This window comes from Sarcophilus harrisii, chromosome 5, assembly GCF_902635505.1.
Source record: "Sarcophilus harrisii chromosome 5, mSarHar1.11, whole genome shotgun sequence".
NCBI lineage: Eukaryota > Metazoa > Chordata > Mammalia > Dasyuromorphia > Dasyuridae > Sarcophilus > Sarcophilus harrisii.
Genome location: NC_045430.1, coordinates 236,592,071 through 236,612,811, shown reverse-complemented (window position 1 = coordinate 236,612,811; position 20,741 = coordinate 236,592,071). Strand labels below are relative to the sequence as shown.

General features: G+C 34.6%; 1 protein-coding gene across 1 annotated transcript in view; it reads left to right on the top strand.

Moving 5' to 3' along the window:
• Positions 1–537: 537 nt before the first annotated feature.
• TMEM236 (transmembrane protein 236) overlaps positions 538–20,741 on the top strand; it is a 46,077-nt gene continuing 25,873 nt past the window's right edge. Inside the window, exons 1-3 of the mRNA XM_031939903.1 lie at positions 538–1,047; positions 8,051–8,123; positions 17,309–17,441. Coding sequence (XP_031795763.1) covers positions 791–1,047; positions 8,051–8,123; positions 17,309–17,441 — 463 coding nt within the window. The 5' untranslated portion in view covers positions 538–790. The remainder of the gene's footprint in view (positions 1,048–8,050; positions 8,124–17,308; positions 17,442–20,741) is intronic.

The window sequence follows — 20,741 nt, the reverse complement described above, 5'->3', positions numbered from 1 at the left end:
GCCTAGCAGTGCCACAGCTTAAATGGTACTACAAATGCAATAATTATTAAAAACAATTTGATACTCATTAAAAAGTATTGAGATCAATCAATGCAAGAGATAGGTCCAGAAAATTCAGAAGAAATTGTATCTAATAGCAGTATAACCCCCCCAGATATTACAAAAAGGACTCACTATTTGACAGGAACTACTGGGAAAATTAGATAGCAGTAAGGGAGAAGTTAGGTTTAGACCAACATCTCACAACTTAGAGATTTTGGGCCACTTTAAAATACTGAGATTTGTTTATTTTTTTGTCCTAGACAAGGTGTGGTTATTCCATTAAAGTTGACTGTTGAACCATTGTTAAAATATGTCTATATCCCAGTTTCTTGTTAGGTAAAATGGGAATAACAGAATTTATTTGTGTCAAGAGGAATTTGTGTGTGAGATAGCTGTATTGCCCTAAAAACTTGTAAGTATAAGGTGGTATGTAAATATTAATTGATATCACAGAGTTTAATAATAATAATAAATATTTTTGACCAGTACAAAGAAATGAGGTGTAAGACTCATGACTCATGATCCATATGCAGCTAATCTAGGAAATCACTTTCCCAGATATGTTGTGGTTATTAGGTAGTGAGGTTTGAACCCTATAAGAGTCCATAAAAGAATAAAAAAATCAGTGGTTAATGTGTGCATGTGTGTGTGCTCCTACAAAGAGCTTGAACATAGTTCAGAACGATATCTTTATATTACTGATTATTGAGAGGGAAAGCTTTTTCTCCTAAGAGGTGGTTGTTTCAAAATGATCTCCAGAAAATTAATCAAATTCCTGGTTTATGAGATCCTAGAATTTGCTGCTTTTTTTATCCCAACGCTTGTGGTGGCAGAACAGTTTGCCTCAGCATACAGAGAGACGAAGAACAGCTCTGAGAAGACATCTTATTGGCTTATTGTGTCCGTTTCCATTGCTTATGTGGCCTTGGTGGCGTTGATAGTTTGGGTTCCTGTAAAAGTTCTCTTATACAAAAAGCATCATCTCTGCTCCAAAATAAAACAATGGTAAGTGAATCCTGCAGGGTAAGACATCTATCTAGCTAGAGAACTGGAGGTTGGGTAAAAAAACTTCTATGATGCTTCTCTAAGTTGTGAACTGAGACTCGTTATGTATAGTGTTTCTCTGGTTCTTTTTCCTTTCATCCTTTGGGCTTACCTCAATGCTTGGTATGTAGTAAGTGCTGAAAATAAATACATTCTACTGAAATTTTAGAAAAGGTTTTCTATGTTGGAAAAATAGCAAGTCGTTTCTATTACTTTTTAATATTAAACATCAACAAATATGGACATTTTGATGTAAAAAGAACATGCAAAAAAAGATTGTATGTGAAACTGAACTTTTCTTAGGTATATTTTTAAGGTATGTATTAAAGTTAAAATAATAGCAGTAACACTTTCTATCAGTCTCTTATAAACTTCCTTTTGTTCTTTCTGTGAGTTTTTAAATGTTTCAGTGATGCTCTTTTCTTTTTAAATTTTGCATCATTCACATTACTCAGATATATTGATAACTAAGAAATGGTATGCAGTATGAGAGTATAATTTTCCTGAGAAAGTACACATTACAAATTGTTGTTTTTGCAATTGTGTCTGACTCTCCATGACCTCATTTAGGGTTGTCTTGGTAAAGATACTACAGTGATTTGCTGTTTCCTTCTCCAGTTAATTTTACACATGAGGAAACTGAGGCAAACAGTGTTAAGTGATTTGCTGAGATCACATAACTAGTATGTGTCTGAGGCCAGATTTGATCTCATGATGAGTCTTCTTGATATGAATAAAATTAACATGAATTCACAATTGTTCTTGGACTTGAGAACTGAGTAGATTACACTAACCAATAGTATTTAAATGATGAGAGGCAGTCCAGTACAATGGATAGAAGGGAGATTTTGGATTCAGGAAGATCCCTCTTCAAGTACTTCCTCTCACATATTTTGGCCCTAAAACATAGACAAACTGCTTTACTTCAGTAGCCCAATTAACTCTCTGACCCTAGAGGTACCAATATAAATTGGGTAAGGAGCTTATTCACCAGGTTTTCTCTAAACCAAAGACACTACAGGTCTTAGATGATAACAAAATTTAATTGCTTTAATAAGAGAGTTAAACATTAGACCTACTTCTTTTGCCTACAAAATCTTAGATACAAGAAACTAGAAGTTGAATTTTATTCTTATACAACAGTAAAGCTAACTTTGTTATGTGACTTTGTGTTTTCAAATTCTATCTTGAATTTTGACAGTCTATCTGTATGTGATTTTTAATTGCCCAGTTCTCATAAATTCTTTGATATATTGATAAAGTCTGTATCACTTGAAATTGATTGCTTTATTATAGGTACACCCTGGATAATACTTTAACTCCTTTGTTAAATTTTATAATTTTCAATAAATAAACTTTTTTTCTTTCCATCCCATCCCCTTCCCCCTTCCCCAGTCTTTATACCAGAAAAAAAAGCAAACCAGCATAATCAAGCAAAACATTCCTATCCTGATAGACTGACCATGTCCAAAAATGTGCTTCATTTTGAATCTTTAGTTGGATAACATTTTAAAATAAAATGGCAAGATTTGATGTAATTAAAGACAAGTTACAGTTAGTTATACTTGTAGAGAGGTCACATTTAAATATCTATAAGCACATCTGAGGGAGGGGAGAAAGCATATAGGAACAAGTTTCCTTATTTTAAATATAGTTACATACTTAAATGAATGATCTGATCTTTTCTAATGCATTATTTATTTCCTCTGGGAAAAATGAATATTTTCCATTGTGATTGTCATTTTAATTTTGAAATTGAACTATATTGAATGTTTAAGAGATTATATATATATTCAGAAATTTAATATATACATGGATTTGAATATAAAATAAAAATGATTAAAAATAGGGAAGGAAAAGCTCTTCCTACTGGAGGGAGGGAGGAAAAGAGAGAGGGAGGAAGAGAGGGAGAGAGGGAGGGAAGGAGGGAGGGAGGAAGAGAGAGAGAGAGAGAGGAGAGAAAGAGAGAGAGAGATGCAAGGATTAAAGTAAAAGATGAAGTGCTCTCCAAATATCAGTAGATAATGAATGTAATTTCACTACTCATACTTAGCTCCCAATATATTGTTATTGCTCAGTATTTTTCAGAAGCAAACCCCACAAATCTTGGAGTTATCATGTCACTAGACATTTAGACTTTTGGGAAGTTTGACTTATACCCATAAATTCCCAAGAATATCTATTGATTATTTGGGGACTCACATTTTCATTATCCTAAGAATTTTCTGAGCAGAAGAGGACACAGATAAACAAGGTCAGTTTGTTACTGCCATATTACATTTATTGTAAATTTTAAAAAGTATATGTGATAAGAGTTCAAAGTTTCACATGCAATCCTCTCTTTGTTAAAGTCATGAAAAAAAAAAAGAAAATTTTTTTCTTTGAACTATGTAGGTAGTCCGCCCAAATCCAGAGAGGTTGTATTTAAATAAGGAAGTTTTGAGGTCCCAGATACAGAAATATTACATTTAATGTAATTTTAAAAAGTATATGTGATAAGAGTTCACAGTTTTACATGCAATCCTCTCTTTGTTAAATTCATGAAAAAAAAAAGAAAAATTTTTCTCTGAATTATGTAGGTAGTCCCCCCAAATCCAGAGAAGCTATATTTAAATAAGGAAGTTTTGAGGTCCCAGTATACAGAAATGGTTACCAATTTAAAAGTTCTCTTGGCTTAGGAACTATCTGGTAGGGAAACTCCTAGGATTTAACCTTAGCTTGACTCAAATTCTTGGAAAAAACTCAGAATCACAGTAGTTTTTTAGGCCATCATTCCCTTTTAGCAGAGAATCAGGAAGCAACAAGTTAGATGCTAGGTTCCTGTATCTTACGCTTTTTTTTTTTTTTTTTCATTTCTGATCAAAGGGCCTCTTTTGGATGTTATATGAGCCAACATTATAAATAAAGCCTTTATTTCCCCAAGCCATTCCAGGAAGTGCACTTGTAACTTTCAAGTTTCAAATTGCTCTTGCTAGGTATGAGTGTTTGGACACTTTCTACCTGGAAAGAAAGTTTCATATTTATAAGCTCAGTAAAGCACCAAAGCTAGTTTCTTTTGACTTTTGACCATCACTGCCATTCTATAACCTCCTGGACTCTCACCTTCTATGACCAGAAAAGCCAGATATATATCAAGAAAAGGATTGCTCTTGCACAATGGTTAAAATTGCCTTGAATCGTTTGAGTACTTTTATATATTATCATGAACTTGGAGCAATAAACAGGAAGCCAGATGTCTGAAAATTGACGCCCTGTAGTATAAATGAGAGTGATATAGAAATAACAGCTGCCAAGGGAGATGAGCCATGTTGAAAGTAAAAATTACTTTCATAATGTTTTAACTATCCTCATCCCATTGAGGATTTTGACTCCCATTTGTAGACTGAAAGTGCTAATTCACAGGTAGGTAATGCCTATATTTGAGCCCTACATTGAGCCCTACATTTGTGAGTCAGGAAAACTCATTCAGTCTTACCTCAGACACTTATTATTTGTGTGACTTTAGGCAAGTCGCTTATTTCTCTTGGTCAGAGTTTCCTTGATTGTAAAATGGGGTTAATAATAGCTTCTATCTTCCATAGTGGTTGCGAAGATCAAATGAGAAACTAAATGTAAAGAACTTTGCAAGAAAAAAAAAAGTACTATGAAATATTATTATATTTAATTTAAGAAGTATTTATACAACATCCACTATAAGCAAGGTTTATATCCTGTAGACAAGTGAAATAAAGCATTTATACAGATAAGTAAGAATGAAATAATTTGATGAAACACTAACAATTAAGGATATGGAGAAAGAAGGTGATTCCTGTATTGAATTTTGTAGGAAGTGAGGAATTCTTGATGTAGGAATGAAGAGGGAATGCATTCCAGATATATAGAATAGCTTGTGCAAACTTGAAGAGGTCAGAGATAAGACTGCCAAATTTTGGGAACTGAAAATCATGATCAAATCAAACACTTTGGTTTCCATTGTAAAGGGGAAGACTGACAAAACTAGAGAACCCAATACTTCAATAGTTAATAAATTAATAATTGTTTTTATGCCCTATTTAAGCAAATGTTCTTGTCTAAAATTTAAACAAGGCTTTGTTGCAAAAACAAGCAAGAACATTAATGAGAACTCATATTTGCAGTGTTTTATAGGTTGAAGATTTGAGAGCAAGCCTAGTTGGAAATATAAAGGGCTATTGATTTAGAATCAGAGGAAGAAGTTTCCAATTCTACACTGCTTTGGACCTTTAGTCTTTACTGTCTATAGGCTGCTTCCATACTGACCACATTTCCTCCCATCCTGAAAACACTCACATGATCGTCTGTGCCCTCTAGTTGTCCTCCACACCACTTTTTCCTTTTGTGGCTAAACTTCTTGGGAAAGCACATGCAATAAGTGCCTCTATTTCTTCTTCTTCAGTAATAGTGAAATTCAGAAAGGGTAAAGGTTGGGGAAGGAAGTTTGGAGGGGTGAAAATAGTGATCTCCTTTGCTTTGTAATCTCATAAGCTCTCATAGGTTCAATTATCTTTTCTATGTAGCCCCTAACCTCTCTGGACCTCCATTCTCACATTTTCAACTGTCTGTTGGACATTTCAAATTGGATTTCTTGTAGAGATATTAAACTTGACATGTCTAAAACTGAACTCATTATTTTTTCCACCCCTAGTCCCAGCCTTTGTCCTTTCTGAATTTTCCTATTATTGTAGGGGCTATGAACATCCTCCCAGTCATTAGGCTGGAAAGATAGATGTCATCCTTGCCTCCTTACTTTCTTTCACCTCCACATATCTATTGCCAAATCTATCAACTTTACCTTCATAACATCTCTTACATGTGCCCTTCTCTCCTGTGACAATCTTTCATCCAAAGCCCTGGTACAGGGCTTCATCTCTATGCTTTGCAATAGAGTGCTGATTGATCTCCCTAACACAAATCTCTCCCCATTCCAGTCTATCCTCCATCCATTTATCAAAGCGATCTTCAGAAAGTGACCTATGTCATCCTCTTCCCCCTACTCAGTAAGTTCCAGTGGCTCTCTATCCCTTCCAGGATCAAACTTAAATACTTTGTCATTCAAATTCATTCATAATTTGTTCCCCATTTCCCCCTACACTATCAGATTTCTTACATCTTACACTCCTCCACAAAGTATTTTGTGATTGAGTAACACTGGTCTTCTTGTTCCTTGAATAAGGTAGTCCATCTTTAGGTAAGGCATTTTTTTTTTCTGGTTGTCTCCCATATTTGGAATTCTGTTTTCTCCTTTCAGCCTCTTGGATTCCTTCAAGTCTCACCTAAAACTCCACTTTCTACAAGAAGCTTTTTCCTATTTCCCCTTAATTCTGTTGTTTTCCCTCTATTGATTATCTTCAGTTTATCCCATATATAGCTTATTTTATCTATTTTAAAACTTATTTTATTTATATTATTTGTTTTATCTTTTACTTATGCTGTATATAACTTGTTTACACAAAGTTTATTGCATAATGTCTTCCCTATAAGATTGTGAGCTCCTTGAGAATAGGAACTTTTTTTTAACCTTTATTTGTATTCTTACAGTGCCTGGCACATAGTAGGTGCTTAATAAATGATAATAGTTGACCTGACTTGTTGACTGTATAGTACTAGAATGATCTTGGTAAAACCATTTCCTTTCTCTGGGTTTCTTTAATGTTTGATTTATAAAACACAGAGTGTTGGACTAGATGATCTTTCTAACTGTAAATCTAATAGTATATATTCATCTTCATAAATTCAGGATCTAGCACAGTGCCTGATACAAGGCAGGTTCTTTAATAGATATTTGTTCATTGATTGATTAACAGAGGTTTGTTGAGTTATACATTCCAAACTTTTTCCCCTCACGACAACCCTATGAAATAAGCAGTGTAATTATCATTAAGTTCATTTTCCAGATGAAGGATCTAGGATTAGAGGAATAGATGATTTTTTTCAAGGTAATCTACTAAAGGAAACAAATCCAGGTTTGGTACTGGAACCCACATCTGCTGATCGCAAATCTAATGTGTTTTTTTTTTCTCCACATCATTTAAAAAAATAGTTCCTAAACTGCCAGGGGTTAGGTTAGCCAATTATCAGGTGGCCCAATGAAGACAAGGGTCAGACCTCATCTTCTTCACTTCAGATCTGGCCTTAGACACTAACCAGCTGTGTCACTCTGGGCAAGTTACTTAACCTTGATTGCCTAAGTTTCCTCATCTTTAAGATGGGCTGGAGGTGGAAATGGCAAACCACTCTAGTATCTTTGTTAAGAAAATCCCAAATGGGGGCAGGCAGGTGGCGCAGTACATAAAGCACTAGTGCTGAAGTCAGGAGGACCTGAGTTCAGATATGACCTCAGACACTTAACACTTCCTAGCTGTGTGACTCTGGGCAAGCCACTTAACCCCAACTGCCTCAGGGGAAAAAAAAATCCCAAATGGAGTCCCAAAGACTTAGACATAATTGAAAAAAAAAAAACAAAAACAACAACTGAACAATGGCAGAAGTCTACTGTTTTATTATTGACACACATTTTCTCCAAAGATTAGTTTTTGAGCCAGATGTAAATCTTGTGAGCTTACCAGAGTCATTTTTATTTGCACTGGTCTCAGATCCTGAAGTCTTGCCCAAGATTCTTGTCAATTAAACATGACAGCAGCAAAATGTCACTCTACATTCTACTGTAAGTTAAAAGTTCCAATGGTTAATATGCATATATTTTCTTTTGTACATTATTTCAAAATCTCTTGCTCTTTTAGGTGAATAATTTGAGGTGTGTGTATGTTTATACACATGCATGCATGTGTGTTCCCACTTTGTTCCCACTTTGAATCATTTCGGAAACAGAAATAGGGAAGGAGGAACTTCTTAGAAAAAACTGTCCTTGAATTTGCAAAATATAACAGGAAGTGGTAATCCTGTACATTATTGCTTTTGTTTACTTGCTTATTTTTTTCTTTGCTAGGAGACCTTCTTTGATGATATGTATGATATTCACAACACTTCCATCCTTTGGGTTTTCTATAGCAGTCGCAGAGGTAAGTAAGAATGATTTTCTAGACTAGATTAACTATGAGAATCCTGGGGGATGCTCCAAGGCTCTGACTGCCCCCTAACATCTTTGTCACTTATTATCTTTTCTTATCTGACCTCAAATCCATTGAATTATATTTAAAACTAGATCTTAGAGGTCATTTAATCCAATGGTGTCAAACTCAGAAACAAAAGGATCAGATATTGATCTAGAAATTCTCATTATCTTCTTGTAGTTTTATTTATTTTGTTAAAATTTCCCAAATACATTTTAATCGTATTTGCCCTGCATTGGGGAGTTTTGTAGAGCTGTTTCCTGCATCCAACCCAACTGGTTCTTTACAGAAGAAAAAACTCAGGATGGAGATTGGGTGATTTGCCAGGATTTGCCAACCCATGAAGTTGAACCCAGATTCTTCAACTCCAAATTCAATGATCTTTCTCACTGTGCCACGTTACTTCTTTTTTTCCTGATTTTATTGATTGTGCTAGTAGATAATTAGTATAAGGGGTCAGTGGCACTCTTGAATGGCAACCCACTCAGTACTTATTTGTCCTTAGAAGAGTGGGTGTTCCTGAGCTTGGCAATCAACTCTGATTGGTTAACGATGATAAGGATAACTATTATAATGTAAGTTGGATCCTTTTTTTTTTTATAGTTTTCAACATTCATTTTTGCAAAACTTTGTGTTCTCAAATTTTTCTCCCTTTTCTCCTTAGCTTCTCCCTCCTTCAGATAGCAAGTAGTCTGGTGTAGGTTAAATATGTGTCTCTTTACTTCGAAATTCCTTTCAAAATTCCTACCAATAGAGTAAAATAGATGGTTTGGTGGGTAGAGCACTAATCCTGGAGTCAGGATGACTTGAGTTCAAATGTGGATTCAGACACTCACTAACTGTGTGACCCTGGGCAAGTCACTTAACTTCTATTGCCTCCAAAGTAATAATAATAATAATCCTACCTATAGGATTATTCTTATGGGACAAGATGACAGGATCATAGAATCTGGATTTGGAAATGACATCAGACATCATCTTGTCCAGGAGCTCTTAACTTTTTTTTTTTTAATTTTAATAGCTTTTTATTTACAAGTTATATGCATGGGTAATTTTAAAGCATTGACAATTGCCAAACCTTTTGTTCCAATTTTTCCCCTCCTTCCCCGCACCCCCACCCCTAGATGGCAGGATGACCAATACATCTTAAATATATTAAAGTATAAATTAAATACAAAATAAGTATACATGACCAAACCCTTATTTTACTGTACAAAGAGAATCAGACTCTGAAATATTGTACAATTAATTAGCCTGTGAAGGAAATCAAAAATGCCAGCGGGCAAAAATATAAGGATTGGGAATTCTATGTAATGGTTCTTAGTCATCTCCCAGAGTTCTTTCGCTGGGCGTAGCTAGTTCAGTTCATTACTGCTCCATTGGAACTGATTTGGTTGATCTCATTGCTGAAGATGACCAAGTCCATCAGATTTGATCATCATATAGTATTGTTTTATATGGTAAAATGAATGAAAAACAAGAGTTACATTCTTTCTCTCTGCCTCTCTCTCTGTCTCTCTCTCTCTCTCTCTTTCTCTCTCTCACACACACAACACACACACACACACACATATATGTATATAATTTTAAAGTTGATGAATCCCAGATTATGAATCTTCATTTTTTTTGATGAATGTTAGGGGGATCAATTGTTATACTTAAAGCTGCACAGTAGAAAATAGAGCCAATGCTCAAGAGCAGATCCTGATTTTGAATCCAGATTTCTTCATGCTGCAAGATTACCAGCACAGAGTCAGAGTTATGTTACTGAGGAAAGGAAGGAAGAGCTTCGGGGACTGTCTAATCTGCATACTGTCCTTGTTGACAGTAAATGTCAGACGCTGAGATGACAAAATAAAGACTACTCTTTCTCCTTTTACACTAAAGTTGGAGATAGGGGATGAGAACATGAAAATACTAAGTTCTGATTAGCATAGGAGTTGAGGGGGAGGTTGGGTACATTGATGGGAAAGGGGAGGGCTTCTATGTGGGACTCAGAGAAACAGGTAATTAAAGAAGATACTGTGAAGTACTGCTTGAAGAGTAACACCAAAAAGAAGGAAGAGAGAAACCAGAAAGGAAAAAGATTCTTCATCAAATTTTGTCTTCTTGAATAATTTTCTAAAGACCAAACTTCCCAATTGGAGTTGCAATAATTCACTGCATAACTATTAATTCTGTGTTGGAAGTATATGCTATATGAAGGTATATAAAATGTTTACTCATTAGCATTTATTTCTAAAAACCTTTAATATTTAAGGTAATTCAGGATGAAAAAGAAACATTCTAAAGCAGAGACCACAACATTTCTTTGTCATGAAACCCTTTGAAAGTCTTTTGAGGATCCTTTTTAAAATAATGTTTTGAAATACTTGAAATACAATACATAAAATTACAAAGAAAATCAAGTATCAAAATTCTTTCCAAGTTTATGTACCCCTTTCCCGAGAGTTTTGTTGATACATTTTGGGGAGTCTGTGAACTTGTTTGGAAAAAAAGACATCTTTATTTGCATTGATGTGTAACTGTCTACTAAGTCTGCTAAGTCATATGCTAAGTCATATGAGTTGCTATCTGCACTGATGGGAGTTTTTTGCATTGATGAAGTAACAGAATCCTAGTATTCTTGTCTATTTGGACACTTTTGAACAAAGATATAAGTAAGTTAGCAGCAAATGATAGGAAAGATTGTTTCCCTTTCCAAAAGAGTAGACCAGGCAAATTCACAAGATTACTGGATAGATGTTCTCTGGAAAACTTAAAGAGTACTTTCTCTGAACCATGCATAAAAATCAATTTTAATTTATTGAATGTTTACTATGGGGAGGTCTTATGGTTATCAGAAATAATCAACACTGAAACTGAAAAACGTATGTGGACAATCATTAAGTAGTGTGAGAATTGTCAGAATTGTCAAAAAATGTCATTCAACATATGCTTATTAAGCACCTGCTGAGCATTGAAGATATAAAGATGAATAAAACTGCTGCGATCCTTTGAAGAACTTAAAATCTAATAGTGATGAAAAGCTGTGGAGTTGACATAGGATAGAACTAATGAAGTATCACCACAGTAGGAAAGGGGAGACAAAGGGATTGCTTTTGGTTATGAAAGGAGGTAAACCACTGAAAGCTTCTTGGGAAAGTTGGCATCTGATTTAGGCCTGGAAGGAAGAAAAGTATTTCAATGGGTAGTCATATGGGAGGAGCATGTTAAAGACATGGGTAATGGACTCATGTCCATACTTTCTTTATATTTTCATTGCTACCATATAGAAACAGAGGATTGGAGAGGGAGTTTATAGCAAGGCTGATGGAAATTGTTCCCTGTAATTAGGGAGCCACTGGTCTAAAGCTGGAAGGGAATTATTATAGGAAATTCTCTAGTTGAATTCTTAATTTTTTTTTAGTTGAGGAAATTGAAGTCACAGGAAGTTAAGGGATGTGCTAAAAACCATACAGGAAGTTAAGTGTTAGGAATGAAATTTGAAATTGATTTTTTTTTCAGCCTTTTAAGTTTATTTACTTTTAGAGTAATAGCCTTTTATATTACAAGTCTATTGGAATTGGCTTGAATCACCTTACTGCTGAAAAGAGCCAAGACCATCAGAGTTGATCATCATATAATCTTGTTGTTGCTGAGTGTAATGTTCTACTTACTTCATTTAACTTCATACATTTGCATTTTCTGACTCAGAATTACTCTTAGTTCCATTGTACCACACAACCATCACCTCCATCACCATCATCATGGCTAGCATTTATAAAGCATCTATTTTATGTGTTAGACTTTGTACTAACCAGTTTACAAATATTTATCTCATTTGGTCCTTACAGTAATCCTGGAAGGAAGGTGTTATTATCCCTGTTTTACAGAGGAGGAGATTGAAGCAGGAAATAGAGGCTAACTGATTTGCCCAATGTCAAACAACTAGATAATATCTGAGGCCAATTTTGAACTTGGCTCTCCCTGACTCACACCTAGTGTTTTATCCACTGTACCATGTAGCTGCCCTTAAAAACATTTCTTTATATTGAACTTGTTCTAGATATTAAATACTTTGACAGAATTTAGAACTTTTAGATATGCTTTAGGATGTTTGTCATTTGCCTTAAATAGAAATACTTTTTTTTTTTTTTTTGATGACATTAAGTGGAGAGGGAGTCTTTAGTTTCTCCTTATATTTATTTTTTCATTGTTTCCTTTTGCCTTAACACTTTTTTTTGAAAAAGCTCTTGATGCCTTTTGTCTTTAAACCTACAGTTAATTCTAACCTTCCTATTGAAGCATCCTTTGTAACAAAGAGATAAACAACCTCTTATTAAGTATCTTTTATGTGACGACAGTTTGATGGCACCATAATATACAGACCACTATTCTTTACCAAGGAAAAGGATCTTTGGACTAGGAAGATTTCCTGAGTTCAAATCTGTCCCCAAACACTTATGAACTGTGTGATCCTGGTCAAGTCACTTAATCTTATTTGCCTCAGTTTCCCCATCTTAAAATGATCTGTAAAGAAAAAGGCAAGTCATTCCAATATCTCTGCCAAGAAAACCCCAAACTCATGAGGAGTTAGACATGACTGAGAATTGACTGAATAACAGCAAAATTGTATGAAACACTTTGATATATACTTTACTGATATATTATTTGATCCTCCCTACGGTCCCATGAAGAAGGTGCTATTACTATCCTCATTTTGTAGTTGAGGAAACTGAGGCAGAAATCAAGTGACTTGCCAAGGATCATAGTCAGTAGGTCTAAGGCCAGATTACTCTTTTTCCAGGTATTACTATTTCTCCTGTCATGACTTCTCTTTTTTCTATTCTTCCTTTTTCCTTTCTTCTCCTTCTTTTCCTCTTCCTTGTCCTGTTCTTCATCCTAGAATTGCTACTTCTTCTCATCTTATTCATAACCGCTGAGCCTCCCCTCTTGTCTTGTACATTAATAGTCGATTAGTAGATGAAATCTTCCCTTAGCAGAGCTCATTTACTAAAAGGACATTATAAGAATAACAGTAGGTACAAAACACTTCCTCTTAGAAAACTGTGGTATACCTAGAACTTGTGAGAAGAGCTGATAAAAAACTTAGTGTATTCTGTATGAGTCATAGCATAGGAACCCTGTATAGCCAAAGTAACTTGTATATCTGATCTTCTCTTTCTCTGTTTTGTGCAAGTAAGCATCTAGAGATATAAAACTTCCCCTAAGCTTTGGCTGCATCCCATAAATTTTGGTATGTTGTCTTTTTATTGTCATTATCTTGGATGAAATGATTGATTGTATCTATGATTTGTTGTTTCATGGATTCATTCTTTAGGATTAAATTATTTCATTTCTAATTACTTTGTGTATATTTACCCCTAATCTTTTAATACGTGTAATGTTTTTGTATCATAATCTGAAAAAGATGCATTTACTATTTCTGCCTTTCTGCGTTTGATTTTTAGGTTTTTAGGTCCTAATATATGGTCAATTTTTGTGTAGGTTCCATGTACTGCTGAAAAAAAAGTATATTCCTTTCTGTCTCCATTTAATTTTCTCCAAAAGTCTATCATACCTAACTTTTCTAAAATTTTATTTACCTCCTTAATTTCTTTCTTATTTATTTTGTGGTTTCATTTATCTAGTTCTAATAGAACAAGGTTGAGAACCCTCACTAGTTTATTTTGGTGTCAATTGTTCTTGTAGTAGGGATACTATACCACTTGGTACATATATGTGTAGTATTGATATTATTTCATTATCTATGGTACCCTTTAGTAAAATGTAGTTTCTTTCCTTATTTCTTTTAATTATATCTGTTTTTGCTTTTGCATGATCTGAGATCAGGACTCCTCTTTTTTTATTTCAATTGAAACATAATAGATTCTGCTCCAGTCTTTTATCTTTACTTTTTATGTATCATTCTGCTTTAAATGTATTTCTTGTAAACATCCTATTGTAGGATTCTGGCTTTTAATTCAGTCTGTTATTCTCTTCTATTTTATGGTAGAATTTATCCCATTCACGTTTACAGTTAAAATTACTAACTCTGTATTTCCCACTGTCTTATTTTCTCTAAGTTATACTTTTCTCTTTCCTTTCCCCCTTTCCCTCCTCTCCAGTGTTTTGCTTCTGACCACCATTTCCCTCAAACAGCCCTCTCCTTTTACATCCCCTTCCCTTTTCCTATTCCTTTCCCTTTCTACTTCTCTTCTCTTTTCTATTAGCCTCCCCCTTTTCTTTCCTCTTTCCTCTCCTACTTCCCCATAGGGTGAGACAAGTTTCTCTTTGAAGTTAAATATGTCTGATATTCTCTCTTTGAGCCAAATCCAATGAGATTAAGGTTCACACAATGCTCATTCCTCTCCCTTATTTCCCTCAACTATAATAGGTCTTTTTTTTGCCTCTTCATGTGATGTGATTTATATTCCCTTTCCTCTTCTTCCAGTAACAATCCCTTTTTCATCGCTATTCTTTATATCATCATGATAAAGTCAAATTATACCCATATCCTCTAACTATATCTTTAACAGAGATACAGTTCTCAAGAGTTAAACATATCATTTTCCCATATAGAAACAAAAACTTTTTAATTTTTAAAAGAAACAAAGTTTTTACCCCATTTTTACCTTTTTTTGCTTCTTAAGTTTTGTTTTTGAAAATAAAGTTTTCTATTCAGCTCTAGTCTTTTCATAGAAAATAAGTGAAAATTCCTATTTTATTGAATACTCATCTTTTCCTTCAAAGATAAAGCTTAATTTTTCTGGATAGCTGATTCTTGGCTGCAATCCAAGCTTCTTTGTCCTTCAGAATGTCATCTTCCAGTCCCTTGGATCCTTTTAAGTAGAAGCTGCTAAGTCTTGGGTAATCCTGATTGTGGCTCCTCTATATTTGAATTATTTCTTTCTGGATTCTTGCAATATTTTCTCCTTAATCTGATAATTCTGAAATTTAGCTACATATTCCTTGGGGTTTTTATTTGGGGGTCTTTTTCAGGAGGTAATCAGTAAATTCTTTCAATGGCTATTTTAGGATATTAGGGCAGTTTTCCTTAATGTTGTCTTAAAGATGTTTTCTAGACTTTTTTTTTAAATCATAGTTTCAGGTAGTCCAATAATTCTTAGATTATATCTCCTGGATCTATTTTCCAGGTCAGTTATTTTTCTAATGAGGTATTTTACATTTTCTTCAATTTTTTCTTTTCTTTCTTTCTTTTTCTTTTTTGGTTTTGTTTGACTGATGCTTGATGTCTCATTGCCATTCATTTCCATTTGTTCAATTCTAATTTTCATTAAATTATTTTCTTAAGTTCGTTGTTTTATCTTCTTTTATATTGGTCAATTGAACTTTTAAAGGCAATATTTTGTTCATCGGATTTTTTTTTTCCATTTCACAAATTCTGTTTTTCAAGAATTGTTTTCTTTTCCCATGTTGTCAAATCTATTTTGTAAGGAGTTATATGCTTTTTTCCATTTCTCTACATTTACTTTTAAAATAATTTTCTTCAGATGATTTCTGTATTTCCTTTTTCAAACTCTCCTGCAAAGTTCTCATTTCCTTTCCCCATTTTTCTTCAAACTCTCTTTTAAGATCCATTTTGAATTCTTCCAAGAGAACCTTTGGGACTTCATCTGGAGACGTTTGGATTTTAGTGTCCTTAGGGTTTGAGGTCTATTCTTCCCTGCCTCCATAAAAACTATCTATGGTTAGAGCTTTCTGCTTTTTTGCTCATTTTTAAAGATTGAGGTTTGCTTTTAGGACAAAGGGTAGATTGTCTGAAGCTATCTTTACAGGCAACACTGGCTTCACACTGCTCTGGGACTGGTGCTGCTGCTTTCCTTCCTATACTGGGTGAGTGTGGCCAAGTCCTATGTTATTCTGGGGTTCAGGCACTCACTATTTGTCTTCTGTAGCTGAGTTGGAGATATGATAGCTAGTCTGCTGATCCAGCGCCTTCTGAACTAGGACAGAGTCACCAATGCTGCTTTATTTTGGCGAAGAACCTCCCAAAAGATTCTCACAATGTGGAAGTCACTTTGCCCTAGATTGTCAGCACTCAGCCACCACCCCCTGCCCAATTAAAATAAACCTTTTTAAAGTTCTTCCAAAATATCTTCTGCTGCAAATTTGTTATAATCCATATATTTGTGGGTTCTGTTACTCCAAAACTCATTCAGAGGCTTAATCTGGCATTGATTCTGAGGGAACCTAGGGAGAGCTCAAAGACCTTTCTCTCTGCCATCTTGGCTCTACCAATTTGTATATCTGAAACTGTAATGCTTCAAGGACTTTCTACTTCTCATGATGTCCTCATGCTGCTGCCATGGCCATGATAGTTCTTAGCTTTCCTGTTAGAATTGCCTTTTAATGGAATAAAATAAGCCATTAAGGATTATGTGTGTGACCATCTTCCATCAGCTAATAGGATTACCTGTGATGTTCTCTTCTTTTGTGTAATATGATTGTTCTCTGGGAGCAGGTTTCTTGGGAAGGTTTCTGGAGGCAGCCTTCATTTCAGTTCAGATCAATAATCACCTCAAATGCAGCCAGCTGACAAAAGTTCAAATCTTTTATTGTCTCTTCCAAAATAGCCTAGTTAGCTTTCTTTGGTTCTGAGAGCTCTCGTTGCCAGTCCTTTGTCTTTAGATCAACTCCAACTCCTGGCTTCTCAATCTCCCAATTGACCCCGCTGAGACTGAGAGCTTCTTATATATGATCTCTTAAAGGTGTGAACCCAAAGGTTGACTCCTCCTCTGGAGAGTGGGATTGTGGGAGGTGTAAACTTGGATATCTTCTCACTTGTGAACTCCAATGTGTGAGCCAATGTGTGAACTCTCAAAGGTGTAAACAAGCATTGTTTCTAGATTCCATTGAGTTAACACCTTGTTTCAAGTTCTGGCTCATAACAATTACCCACTTCCACTTCACTTAGAAAAAGGTCTTTAGACTTTATAAAAGGATCACAGGATATAAGACTCTTGTTAATCAATTGGTAATTCATCTGGGATTAATTGAGCTGGGGGGAAGGGGAATGAAATTCCTTTTTATGTCAGGAAAGTTATTTAGATACACAGTTCCACAGTGGCAAAAGGTATTTCAATGAAAGACAATTATATAAATGTTTCTCATTGGTTTTCTTAAAACAGGTCAAAATGAATGTCTCCAGCACTGCATGTGAAACCTTACCTGACTTTTCAGTATCATTGGTTCTGGGTTCCTTAATTATTGTTGATATAATTGAAAAATTGCGAAAATATCCTCTCAGAGGAAGACTAATAAGTAAGTAATACTTAAAAACATAAATTATTTTTTAATCTGTAATACATGATACCATCATCCCATTTCAACTTTTCAAAGGTTTGATGATGTATTTTTTTTTAAATAGCAGGCTTTACAATTATATTTCTGAGAGAAATTAACTAAGTACTTTTTAATTATAGTTATGAGAAAGAATGGGATAAGTGGTGCATTAGTAGTTCCTTCTAGGTTGCTATAGACAGATCATTTAAATTTACTTTATGTCATGGGATTTCTCACATAGTCAAGATTTCGTAGAAATTTCTTCATTTTCTGCCCTGGGGTTCTTATTACCAGTCACAGTGATTCTCTTTTATCTGTAATAGGAGGGGTTTTGGTTAAGTGAATATTATATATTATTCAATTGTTTCCTAGATTTCCCACTAGCCCCAAAATAAAACATATCCAGGAATGAGCTTATAATCTTTCCTCTAAAACATATTCCTCCTGATTTCACAATTACACTGTTTCTCTGTAAAACTTTGATTCATACAGCATCTTGTGTTTGCAGCATTGTGCTATACAGTGTCTGGCACATAGTAGATGCTTAAGAAATATTAGTGACTGATTATCTTTAACATATCTTGCATCCTGTCATTTTAACTTTGCCAGATCTCTCATGTTCGTTTCCTGTGTCTATTTCCATCGCCATAATCTTAATAAAACTTTCATTACCACCCCCCTTTTGCAACACACTCCCTTTTTCTTACTTAAAAAAAAAAGAGCTCTGAATTCTCTTCCTTGCACTTCCTCCTCATCACCTAATTGAAAAAGCAAGAAAAACAAAAACAAAACCAATAAAAATAGGTATAGTCAAGCAAAACAAATTACCCACATTAACCATGTACCTCCTCAAATAAACTCTTCAGTCTACACTAGGAGCCCATCATCTCTCTATTAGGAAATGAGTAACATGTTTTATCCTGAGTTCTCTGGAATTATGACTAGTCATTTCTTGATTAGAGTTCCTGTCTTTCAAAGTTATTCATCTTTATAATACTGCTACAGATCCATAACAGATCATTCTATTCCCATACTCCTCCCTACTTGACTCTGTCCTTCACATTCTAATAGACTTATTTTCTTTTTGGAATGCTCTAACCCATTTAATAACTCTCCATTTTCTATTAAATAAAATTCATATTACTTAACAAGGCATTAAAGGCGCCTTACCAAGTGTCTTATTAATATTACTCCTCATTGTAAATTAGAAAAAACTATTTACAAATTTGAAAGTTCATTGAGAATACCCCATGATATAGCCTAAATTGTGACTAAAATGAGTTACTTGCTAATTCCCTGTAGGTATACTTTTCTATCTTCATTTCTTTGATGACACTGTTCACTATGTCTAGAATGCCTTCCCCTTGCTACCCAAGCTTTGTGTTTTTTTGCATTTTTATCATATTTTTGTATTATATTTATCTATTTATGTGTCGTCTTCATATTAAATTAATGGGTTTTTGAATGAAGAAACCATCAAATCTAAAATTTATAAATCTCCCAGTGTCTAGTACAGTGTTCTGAACATATAATAGATACTTAAATGTTTGCTAAATGGAAGTGAACAGAGTTCTATACAATATCATGCACCTATTTTCGTTATTTTTATTGACTTTTTTTTATTTTAAAGCCACATTCCTTTCCTTCCTGCTATCCAGAAAGCCATTCCTCATAATAGATTTAAAAAGAAACAGAAAAAAGAAGTTTTTACAAAAATAACCAAATTATTGCTGTATCTACTAGTATATGCTTTATATTATACCCACATTCCCCCATCTTTCACCCAACGAAAGGAGAGATACATTTTCTTAATTCTTTTATTCAGAGCCAAACTTGATCATTGTGGTTATAACACACTTTGTTTTGTCTCATTATCTTTCTGTTTTTCTGTTCGCATTTTAAAAATCATTGTTTATACTGTTTTCCTGATTTAATTGTGTATTCGTTCTTATGAGTCCACACTTTTTTGAATCTTCCATATTTTTCATTTCTTATGGTTCAGTAGTACTCCATTAATTCTTATACTAATTTGTTGGCTATTACTGAATTGAAGTCATACATAGCCTTCCACACCTATTCTTTAAGGGTTTCACTTTAGGAAAGAGAGAGGTTTGATATGGGAAGATCTTTTCAGAGGGAGAATCAATAAAACTTGGCAACTGATTGAGTATGTGGGATATGACAGAGTATGAATGATCCTCTAACTTCTCAGCTGTAAGCCATTTAATAGCTCCCCATTTTCTACTGTGTAAAATTTCATATTGTTTAGCTAGGTATTGAAGGCTGTTTACCATTATTTCATATTACTCTCTGTGATATAGCCTAAAATGTGACTAAAAGGAGTTACTTGCTAATCTTTGCAGATCCTAGGGTAGAGTGGAGTAACTTCAAGGTTTTGATCTTTGATGATGAGGCATTTTTAATTTTGTATATTGCCTAGAGCCTTCTACAGTGTACCTACTTAATGGAGGATGATCCCTTCCTGGATAACTATCTGCTCTGCCTTCCAGTGCTTGGCCACTCAGATCTATGGTACAATTTGTCTGTAGACACATTAGGGTCCTCTGGTCCCAGGCTCCAGGAATTGCTATACTTTGGTGTTTATTTTAATATCACTTTGACAGAATTAGACATTATTTTAGGTGACCCAGCAAAAAGATAGTCTAGAATTTTTTCTGACTTTCATAATCTTTCAAAATTTCCAAGTAAGAGTTAGACACAAAAGGTCAAGTAATTGTAGCTGTCTTCACAGATACCAAGGAGTTTTAGGAGGTAACAACCTTATAGTATAGAAAGCTGTCAGCTAATTCTTATTGTCATCACTCCCTCCTTCAATGATAAAGATGATCTGGCAGGGCACATAGGCTTGGGAATCCACTCAACAGTTTTCTTTTTGCTGTTGTAATCTCCGTGACTATTTTCTGACCCTGCCTTCACCCCACCATCCTGTGACAGTAAGCAGCAGAATTCACATCTGCTTGTCCCTTCTCTCACAACTCCCCCCAACTCTATGAAGGAGAAGATATTAGAAAGCAGAAGTGTGTTCTATCTATGGCATCAATATCTTGCTGTAGCAGAAGCAGACAGAAAACTAGGACAAACTTGGTATGTGTATGGGGCTGCTCCAGGCTTGAGGGAAAGGGGATTAGTCTTCTACCTTTCTAGAAGTCACTTAGATCAGGGACTGTATGAAAGGAAGCTGACATCTTTGAATTATAATCTCCAAGAGACTTGCTATCAAAGAAGAAAGAGAAAATTAGTGATAAGGGATTATAAGGA